General features: G+C 50.5%; 1 protein-coding gene across 1 annotated transcript; it reads left to right on the forward strand.

The window, feature by feature from the left end:
* The first annotated feature begins 9,865 nt into the window (after positions 1 to 9,865).
* Positions 9,866 to 10,831, forward strand: LOC142403609 (olfactory receptor 14A16-like). Its single transcript, XM_075489849.1, has one exon. It carries the CDS (start codon positions 9,866 to 9,868, stop codon positions 10,829 to 10,831), a length of 966 nt encoding a protein of 321 aa, XP_075345964.1.
* Positions 10,832 to 11,113: the final 282 nt, after the last annotated feature.

Consider the following 11,113-nt stretch of genomic DNA (forward strand, 5'->3'; position numbering starts at 1 on the left):
CCCCTGCATGTGAGCTCCTTCTCTCAGATCCCATGGAAATTAATGGTGATGGAGGCCAGGAGTGAGCTGTTCAGATGCAATTGTGTGGTGACATTTGAGGGGCCAGAGGTGGTCAAAGATATGTGCAGGTAATAGAGACAGATCGAAGATAGGTGCAGGCAGATGTAGAGACAGGACACCACCTGGGGGCATCTTCTTGGAGGCCCTTGGGAGTTTCCTGTGGCCAACTGAAATGACAGCTGATGCCCAAATTAAGGGCAACTGAACCTGTCCCCACTCATTATGTTTAGGGTGGCCTATATCCATATGATGGAATGAAGTCATATGCCATATGAGAGCCCAGTCTCACTCTTCCTTCTTCTCCATCTGTTGGATTTACTAGGTCTCCACTCACTGCATTGGCAGTTGCCTCATGTTCATCCCCACATTGCCTTTCAGAATTCAGGGTATCTACTCACTTTAATGTTCCAATCCAGTCCCACAGAGCTCCCTGAGATGCCAGGGCTGGCAGGGACAGCACAGGACCTGCAGGAAAGCAATTCCCACTCAGGGCGGGTGCACGACAGACAGCCTTGACGGCATTGCAGGGAGTGCGATTGATGCCTGTGTGCCAGGGACTGTTGCCATCAGTCACAGGCATCGGTCATCAGATGCCATCGGAGAAGCAAGGTCTGTCCCTTCTCTGGCACAACAGCTGCATGCATTGCCTGAACACAAAGCACCCCACACTGGGGTCTTTACTCACTCCCTTGAGGATTCCATCAAGGAACAGACCAATGATTTTAACAGTGTGCCTGCATACATCTTGTCTTCAAGGACAGCATAATCCAAGCACAGACATGCTTCCTATTAAAACTTAGTTGAAACTCAAAACGGCATTCAAGGGCATTAAGATGAGCTGTTGCTACCTCAGGAACAGCTAAAGAAGAGTCAGAAATACTGTGAGACCACTGCTACATTTCGTAAGAGTAGGTGTAGATAGATGTGAGCTACTCTACGTCCTCTTTGCCTCAGTTCCCACCAGCGAGGTCTCCCAGGCCTTTCTGCTTTGAGGCAGAACTCTGGAGGAGAACAACCAGCAGTGGATGGGGATCAAGCCAGGGGTTACTTGAGCAAACTCCACCCTTACCACTCCATGGCACTGGAGGGGCTGCATCCAAAGGTGCTGAGAGAATGTTTTTCACCACTGGTTCATTATAATTGGAGTAAGAAAGGCACTCAGACTCTGTGAGGTATCATTTAAAATGCTGTTCATCAGCACTAACACTATAAAGAGAGAATCATGCAGATAATCTCAGGTCCCTTTTAGATGGTGGGACCCCAGGTGGTGTAGCATTGAACAGGCCTCTGACCCACCCGCAGCATGCCATGCGGACCCCACCCATAGAAGACATTCCCCTGTTTGGATCATTCAAGCTGCTGTAGGAATTTCTTACCAAAAAAGAACTCTTCTCATCATCTCTACAGTCTAACAGAAATGATGTTCTCATGAGAAATTCTTGCTGCCTTGTTAGCTACAGGCAAGGCCACGCAGGAGGCGTAAGGACCAGTACTGAGGGCCAGGCTCCTGTGAGACAATGTGTTCCTGAAGTTGTCCTGCGGCCAAGGGCTCTGTTCTGCACAGCACAGGCGTGAAGGCCAGGCTGTACGTGCAGTGCCGCACAGCTCAATGGACAATGGTCTTCTGGTCAGGGTCACTGCTCAGGTTTGCCTGTTAGAAGTCTGCACTCCACCCTGGTGCCAGAGCTGAGCTGCTGCGGTCCAAATGTACATAGGCAGGAGAAGGTGGATCACAGGCAGGAGGAGCTGGAGCCCCATGGCTTGTCACACAATTGTGACGGTTTTGGATTAAATGAGATGTGGTGGGACTGCTTGCTCATATGGGGTTCTGCAATGGAGGAACGCAGGCTCCGCTGGAGAGACTGGCAGGCAGGATGAGTATGGGGGATGCCCCCCGTGTTGAGGGGATGGCCCCTGTGTTCTCTTCCTGTGGAGGAGGACAACCAGCGGTGGATGGGAATCAACTCAAGGGTGACTTGAGCAAACTCAACAGAAATGGAGATGGGTTTTTTGACCAGATCCCTGAACGCAAGTATTGGTACGCCATGACACCTGAGATTCCCTTTTTTTGGTCCAGAGGAGTATGACGCTGTTGTGCATGGAGTGATGCACTTCACTCGTAAAAGAGAAGCAAAAAAGTACTTGATTGATATAAAACAGTGCATAGAGGCCAGGATGAAACTGTCAGGGAGACCCTGCTGTTGAGTCCTGAGGTTCAGAAAGGACCCCCTTGCTTCCTAAACTCCTTCTCAGAGAGGAGTCTAGGTGCGGCTAGTTCCAGTCTTTGTGTCAGACTTGGTTAATGATCCATGTCTAAAGGATTATATATGCACAATCAATCCTTTCTATCGCTTATCTAAGATTGCAATATTTAGCATGCTATTCGTCACTAACCAAGTATCTGTTGCAGCAAGGAATCTCTCAGTGTCGAGGACTAACCTTAAGAGGCGTCCCGGCTCAAGGGGAGATCCTGGTGTGCAGCCCGCTGCCATGCAGGAGAGCTCCAAGGGCTCTTGGGCTGCTCACTATTTATGGGGGTAAGATGATTGACTCATAGTCACATTTGCATACCAACCACAGATTTTAGTTTCTTTACTGTGGTTAGGTGGGCGCATTGCGCAATAACCCCTGGCTATTGTGTTGTTACCCGTTTCCCGAATCCACTTTGAGCCAGATGCAGCCATCGTGAGCACATGCATGTATTACGACTGCCACTCCTGGTTATCATTTGAGCAGGGTTACAGGAGATAAAGGTCAGGTTGGGGGGCCGGGGGGGTAACACACCGTCACACTGCACCCCATGCCTATAGTCAATTCATCTTATTCTCTACAGCGTGGTGGTACAGTCACCTCTTGCCGCTGTGCCATAAATAGTATATAGATAATTTATGCCTTTCAGACCCAGAGTAACTAGATAGTGAAGTATTGCTATTTGCTATGTATTAGCTTGTATGTTTTGGGTGGTTGGAGTTGGGTTATTTGTTTTATCCTGTAGACACATCAGTGTTAGTTAGTAAAATCACAATGGGGTGAAGCATGAGATTAAAAACTCCCGTTGCTGTTGGTGACCATCCAAGAAGAGTTTCCCACCAATGGTGTTCCCCATCCTTCTTCACTCTTTCCAAGACATGGAATATCTCTTCTGTGTCATGATGAGCGGTGATCAGAGGTTTGTGTCCATTGTTTTACATGCATTCTAGCAGTTGACACAGGTGATCATGTTGTGGTATTTTCTTCACCACTGTAAGATGCATTCCGATGCGGGTAGGCAATAAATCTGACTCAATGTATAATTAGATCATAACAGTTGATAAGACCTAACAGGAGCTGAATAACTGAAGTCACATCCCATCATTTTTGAAAAGTTACAAACACAAATATGTGAGCGATCGCTTGTATCTACACTAATGTTATCTAGGAATATAAAATCACAAAGAATGCTCATAAAAAGACTATTGATGGGGTAAGATGATTTACTCATAGTCATATTTACGTACCAACCACAGATTCTAGTTTCTGCAGGGCGTGCATTGCACAATAGCCCTCGGCTATTGTGTTCTTATCTGTCTCCTGAATTCACTTTGAGTCGGATGCAGCCATCATGCGCAGATGCATCCATTGTGACCACCAGTGCTAGTTATCACCAGAACAGGGTTACAGGAGACAAAGGTTGGGGGCGGGGGAAGCAGGGTAGGCCAAAGCATCCCAGTGGAGACAACGGATTGCTCTCTCTTGAGTAGAAAAGGAAGCCTGGACAATTGCACCCAAGCTGTCCAGTGCTGGGGAGAATGAGAAATGAGTAGGTCTGGATACTGTAGAGGCTGCAAAGGACGTGCTCCTGCAACCCAGAGATGGTGGGATGAATGCAGATTTGGCTATTCAAAAGAGAGTATTTCATTCACTTTTTCTCTTTGCTTCCCTCTGTGAATTGAGGCAACTTGTGACTTCAGCATGGGACTTGCTGTGTGCCAAGACGGAATATGGACAAACAGAGTCGGAAGCAGGGAGTGCTTTTGGGTTTCTTGGGATCTGTGCTTGACACAAAAATGTGTTTTCTATAGGTCTAAGGCTATCCACTGTGGAGAGTGGACTTCAGGGGAAGTAATGTGCACTTAATAGACAGCAGAGGAGTGCATTTTATTTTTTATTGCACCATGCCTTCCTTTGGTTTTGTCTTTTGGCAATTAAGAAACATCCTTCTGTGTCTGGGTGCAGCTCGTTCCCCAAGTAAAGCAGGTGGAAACTGGTGCCAATGGGCTGAAACATGCAGCTACAGACTGTAGTGGAGAAAGCTCAGATGTGAACAAAGGTGCTGTAAATCCCAGGTGCCTGATGAGAGACATGTGGGGTTGGAGGGAGGAACAAAGGTTGCCCATAGAGTGTCTGACACACAGGGTCTTGACTTCAGTCTTGAATATGTTTGCTTTCAATGTCATTTGGAGATTGCTATTGCCCTTAACGCGTAAGCAGACAAATGAAGAAAAGGGGAAGAAAATGAAATCCTTTCTTTCTGTTTTTCACTATTGAAATCTTTTCACTTCTGAAATCTCTCTAATTAACCACATAAGAACTGGGGAATGAAGAAAATTATGCCCAGAGAGTTGGCTTCTTAGGGCATTTTGTATGTGAATGAGCCCTGTGGTGCCAAGTTCCTGAACTGCAGATGCTAAAAGTGGAACGAACTGGCCTCTAGAGAAGTAAAAGTCAGCAGCAAACCTCCAAGTTTCTGAAGGTGTTAGCAGTCCTCAGTGAGAGCCATCCCTGAAGAGACCATGGAGGGAATGAGCAGACAAGTCTCCCGCTGTTGCCCCCATAATCCAAGGGGAATTGAAGTTGGGCCAGAGCATTGATCTGCTTGAGAGTAGGAAGGCTCTGCAGAGGGACCCGGGCAGGCTTTATCAATGGGCTGAGGCCAATTGTATGAGGTTCAACAACGCTAAGTGCTGGGTCCTGCACTTGGGTCACAACAACCCCATGCAATGCTCCAGGCTTGGGGAAGGGTGGCTGGAAAGATGCCTGGTGGAGAAGGACTTGGGGGCGTTGGTCGATAGCCAGCTGAATATGAGGCGGCACTGTGCCCAGGTAGCCAAGAAGGCCAAGAGCATCCTGGCTTGTGTCAGAAATAGTGTGGCCAGCAGGACTAGGGAAGTGATCATCATTTTGTGATCGGCACTGTTTAGGCTGCAGCTCAAATACTGTGTTCACTTTTGGGCCCCTCACTACAAGAAAGACATTGAGGTGCTGGAGCGTGTCCAAAGAGCAACGAAGCTGGTGAAGGGTCTGGAGCACAAGTGTGACGACGAGCGGCTGAGGGAACTGGGGTTCCTTAGTCTGGAGAAAAGGAGGCTGAGGGGAGACCTTCTCGCTCTCTACAGCTACCTGAAAGGAGGTTGTAGTGAAGTGGGTGTCAGTCTCTTCTCCAAAGTAACAAGTGACAGGACAAGAAGAAATGGCCTCAAGTTGCACCAGGGGAAGTTTAGATTGGGCATTAGGAAAAATTTCTTCACCGAAAGGGTTGTCAAGCATTGGAACAGACTGCCCAGGGAAGTGGTTGAGTCACCACCCCTGGAGGTATTTAGAAGACATGCAGAGGTGGTGCTTAGGGACAGGGTTTAGTGGTGGACTGGGCAGTGCTAGGTTAACACCTGGACCTGATGATCTTAAAGGTCTTTTCCAACCTAAATGATTCTATGTTGCTATCATTCTATGATTCTACTTTTTGCCCATCCCTCTGGCCTGGCTATGCCCTTTGGGATGGCAGCCGTGCCCTCCAGTGTACTGTCTCCTCTCCTCAATATCGTTTCATCTACAAGTGCTATGAAAAAGAACTCTCTCATCTCCTCCAGATCATTAAAACCACGTTAAATAGGGCAAGTGGCAGGACAGACCCTCACAGGAGCCTTCTAGCTAGGTGCCTCCAGGCAGACTACCACACATTGACCACATCCCTCTGAGCCCCACCAGCCATCTGGTTATTTACCCCTCCTCTTATGCACCCATGCAGGCCATAATACCCTAACGTGGGCACAAGAATATTGTGGGGGATGATGTTGAAAACTTCACTGACTTCCAGGTTAAAAGACAAGCACTGCTCTCCCTGTGTCCAGCCAGCCTGTTCTTTCATTCCCGAAAGCAAAGAGGATGGCAAGACACAAGCTGCCCTGGGTCAAACCAGTCCGCTTCTTTTTGAGACACCCAGAAATGGGATCTGAGTGGACACACTCTGGGGCACAGCCTTGAGTTTCACTGCTCCTCTGCTGGGCATTTTGGAAAGGTGCATGCAATGTTTGGGTGCTGCCAGTCATCAGGGAGTCCCCCCAGTCTCCATGACCTTATAAAGGTGACGGAGAGTGTCCTCACTGTGAGATTGGCTTGCCCTCTCAGCTCCCTGGGATGCCTCCCCTCCTGTCCTGGAAAGGATTGCATTTGCTCAAGCAACCCCTGACTTGATCCACATCCACCGCTGGCTGATCTCCTCCAGAGTCCTGCCCTAAGTCACAGAGGCCTGAGAGACCTTGCTGGGGAAGACTGAGGCAAAGAGGATAACAGAGAATCTCACAGTTATCTACACCTGCTCTTACGAAACTCAGCAGTGGCCACACAGTATCTTTGTTTCTGCTTTAACTGTTCCTGAAGCAGTAAACACTCATTACAGTGCCCTTGAATTGCCTTTCAAGTTTAGTTTGAGTTGCGATCTGGACTATTGCTGAGCTTGGAGGATGCTGTCCTTGAAGACCAGCTGTACTGAGCTTTGCCACCATGTCACAGCTCTGTCTCCCACAGTCACAGCTCCAGCTCATCCTGTCTGTGCCCCTGTCTGAGGGCATTGCTGCACATTTGAGCTGAAGCACCCCAGCTGTGGCACCAGGCAAGCTCATACTTGCCCTAAGGAAACCTGTTACCAAGTGTCCAAGACCCCATGTGTGCAAAGGCTTTGCTTCAGAGCAGAGACATGGCACGGACAAAAGACAGCTGAATGTCTTTCTATTCCTAGGACTACAAACCCAGAACGTAATGAGAAACCCAGAATGAAATGACAAACCCAGAATGAAATGCCTAAATTCACTCAATTGAAGACATTTCCCAGCTTGCAGAAATTAGATCCCTGCCTGTCACCTTCCAGGTGTCCTGCCTAATGATGGAACAAAAAAAAAGGTGATTCTCATGCCTGACTCTTTTCCCAATAGGAGAAATGACACTGCTGGAAAAAAGTGCCTCTCCCCAGTTGAGGGAAGGAACCATCAGTGGTTCCTTCAGCCTGTTTCACAGCAGGTTCCCCTGGAGCCCCAGGGACACCTGGAGGGAGCCCAGAGGGGGCAGAGGAAGTGCTGCCTTGGGCTGGTCCTCTGCTGCTGAGCTGGGCCGGGCTCCTGGGACAGAGGAAGTTCATGGCAAGTGGCAGAGCTGCAGAGAGACAGCTCTGCCCAGGAGCAGCAGCTCTGCAAAGCGCAGCAGGGCTGAGGGCACTGCCTGCAGGCACCGAGGGGGGAGGAGCAGGGCAGAGAGAGCTTAAAGGCAGTCATGAGTGGGAAGATGGCTGAGACCTCACTGGAGGAGAGATCTTCAAAGCCCCCTACATGGTAAGTCTCTGGATGCAAGGCAATGTACCTTGTGTTCCTGCAGGGATCTCCAAAAGCTGGCACATCCCACAGCCCATGGGGTCTTTCAGGAGGACTCTTACAGTTTCTGTAGTGTAGAGGAGGAGGATGTGCTCCAGAGCAGGGCTTCTCTGCTGCACTGTCCAAAGGACAGGCCATGATGGCTGCCTTCTCCCAGGGACAGCTGCAGGCTGTGAATCTGGGTGTGCAGCCAGGGCTGCCCACAGCAGGGTTCCAGCACCCCAGGGGGCTGTGATCTGGGGCAGGGACTCTGCTGCCTGCCAGGGTCAGCACTCAGCATGCCCGGGGACCTCCCCACGGTGTTGTGGGGAGAAGCTGTGCATGGAAGGAGCGACCCCAGGCAAGGCAGGGTTCTTCTGCTGTTGAGAGGGCGCTGCGTGGGACAGCGCTGCTCTCAGATGCAGCTCATGCCCAGGTCATATCCGAGGGGACTTGTCATGAGTACGGTCAGGGCAGGGTTTCCTGCTTGAGTCTGTGTTTTCCTGAATCTATGCTTCCACTTTTCTCTGGCTTGGCTTGGTGGGAATGGAAACTCAGCTGTGTGGGCTAGAGAAGGGGCTGAGACTCCTAAACCATCACCCTGGGGTTTACTAGGAACCTCAGCAAGTGCCTTCACCCCCCACCAGCCTACAGATAAAACCAGCATCACCTTTCCAGTTTCATCAGGGTTTGTGTAACCTGCTCGTTGGTCCCTGCACACACACAGAGAGGCTGCAGGGCAGAGCTGGGCACACAGGGGCTGGGATCGGGGTCTGTGAGCACTGGCAGGGAAGAGACAAGGAGCCAGAGAAACAGGTCCCAGCTGGGACAGCTCCAGGCAGTAGAGACATGGGCAGGGAGGGAGCGAAATAGGAAGCAAAACCCTGCTGCAGGGGAGATATGGGCACCTCCCAGCCATGCCCTGCAGTGCAGATGCCTTCCCTGAGCAACACCCCTCTTGTCTCCTCTCCCACCTAGCAAAGCCCTCGGCCAGCCCGTGGGGTTGAGGGTGTTAGTTACCCCCTTGTCCATCTGCCAGCAGAAGAGATGAAGTGCATTTCTCCTGCCATGTGCCCATTTCCTGCTGAGCAGGGGCTGAAGGGGACTGCCCTGCATTATCAACATCTGGGAGGGGTTGTGCAGTGCTGGGTAAGGGAAGGTCTTTCCTGAGTGCCCCTCTGCCTCTCTGTTGCCTCCCTCAGCTGCTCCTGGTGTTGATGTAAGGCTCTCTGGGAAGAGTAATTTCAGCTGCAGAGTCAGGCACTGATCTTGGGGGTCCTCCCATTCACATGTGTTTAAGGCAATGAGGTGTCCAGCTTTCCTCTAACCTGTGAAGCTCTGGGCAATGCAGTCTGGGAGGCTAGGAAATGAGCTGGGTTTCCCTTCAGCAGATGCCATCATTAGCACACTTGGCTGTCTCCTTGGGGTGTCCTTCCAAACTGTCAGATGCCTTCCAGGATGCACAATGAGCCACGTGTGCCTTTGGCTACAAATGGGGTGCTAAGTCCTTGAGAGAGGGGAAGACATTTAGTGGTTTGCAGTGGACGCCTCTGCTCTCACCAGTGTCTGGTGACTCTTCAGGATAGCGTGGGAGTGTGATCACCCTCCCTCTCAGAAACGTGCAAGCACTGGGCAGCAGGGAACAACACGGAGGGACAGACCAGCACCCCTCACTCTTCACTGAACCACCGGCAATCCTCTTGCCTTGTAGGACTCCCTCTGTTCTCCCTGAGTGCAGCAGAAATGCTGAGGGGTTCTGACATCCAAACACACTCCCCACGGGAGATGGAGGGGAGATGTGAAAATAAAAATAACCTCTCCAACTGCCTTCTGCCACCCCCCTTCCTTAGCACTGGCAGTGCAGATGCAGACAAGCTCTTCTGTTTTGGGAGCAGTTTCCTGTGACAAAGTCAAAAACTAGCACTGGCTCCTGCCCGCACTGTTCCCATGCACTCACTGCTGCAGAGCAGGGCTGACGCTTCGGCTGCCAGCGCACAAAGCCCCTGCTCCTCACCACACACTGAACCAGCACCAACCAGAGCTCCAGCCAGAGAGCTGAAGGAAGGTCTGCTAGAAAGACAAAAGGGTGGTGGTGTGCAGCAGGGGAGGATTTATGAGAAATGGCTTTGATTTTGCTCTGAGAAGTCCCGCCTATTGTCTCACCACCTTTTCCTCCTTGGACAGGTCCCCATGCCCAGAGGCAGCAAATGTCCAATGCCAGCTCCATCACTGAATTCCTCCTCCTGGCATTCACAGACACACGGGAGCTGCAGCTCCTACACTTCTGGCTCTTCCTGGGCATCTACCTGGCTGCCCTCCTGGGCAATGGACTCATCATCACCGCTGTAGTCTGTAACCATCACCTCAACAGCCCCATGTACTTCTTCCTCCTCAACCTCTCCCTCCTCGACCTGGCCTCCATTTCCACCACTGTCCCCAAAGCCATGGCCAATTCCCTCTGGGACACCAGGGCCATCTCCTACCTGGGATGTGCTGCCCAGGTCTTTCTCTTTGTCTTTTTGATGTCAGCAGAGTTTTCTCTTCTCACCATCATGTCCTCTGACCGCTACGTTGTCATCTGCAAACCCCTGCACTACGGGACCCTTGTGGGCAGCAGAGCTTGTGTCCACATGGCAGCAGCTGCCTGGGGCAGTGGTTTCCTCTATGCTGTGCTGCACACTGCCAATACATTTTCAATACCACTCTGCCAAGGCAATACCCTGGACCAGTTCTTCTGTGAAATCCCCCAGATCCTCAAGCTTTCCTGCTCAGATGCTTACCTCCGGGAAGTTGGGCTTATTGTGGTTAGTCTCTTAGTAGCACTTGGCTGTTTTGTTTTCATTGTGCTGTCCTATGTGCAGATCTTCAGGGCTGTGCTGAGGATCCCCTCTGAGCAGGGACAGCACAAGGCCTTTTCCATGTGCCTCCCTCACCTGGCCGTGGTCTCCCTCTTTCTAAGCACTGCCATGGTTGCCTACCTGAAACCGCCCTTTACCTCCTCCCTATCCCTCGATGTGGTGGTTGCAGTTCTGTATTCGGTGGTGCCTCCAGCAGTCAACCCCCTCATCTACAGCTTCAGAGACAAGGAGCTCAAGGATGCAGTTTGGAAACTGATGATGGGATGTTTTTCTAAAGCAATAAACTGTCCTTTTTTGGATGCGTATCACTCATAATGGATGTCATTACAGGCTCAGCCTGTCTTCTGGAGGTTTTCGTGGTGGTGGTGGAGGGGTTTTTGCTCTGTTTTACATGTGATAATGTGCACAAAGAAATGTCTTTATTCATGCCATTTCTAATTCTGTATCTACCTTTGTAGTGTTACCTACAGACTGTTGAAAAGACTGTTGAAATAAGAGCCATGTTCTCTGTGCTTTTTTAAAAAAATAAAGGACCCTGCAGCAACTTCTTCAGCTGAGATCCTTTTTCTGAGACTTTTTCTGGTGCTGCAGTGGCAG

This window comes from Mycteria americana, unplaced genomic scaffold, assembly GCF_035582795.1.
Source record: "Mycteria americana isolate JAX WOST 10 ecotype Jacksonville Zoo and Gardens unplaced genomic scaffold, USCA_MyAme_1.0 Scaffold_39, whole genome shotgun sequence".
NCBI classification, from domain to species: domain Eukaryota; kingdom Metazoa; phylum Chordata; class Aves; order Ciconiiformes; family Ciconiidae; genus Mycteria; species Mycteria americana.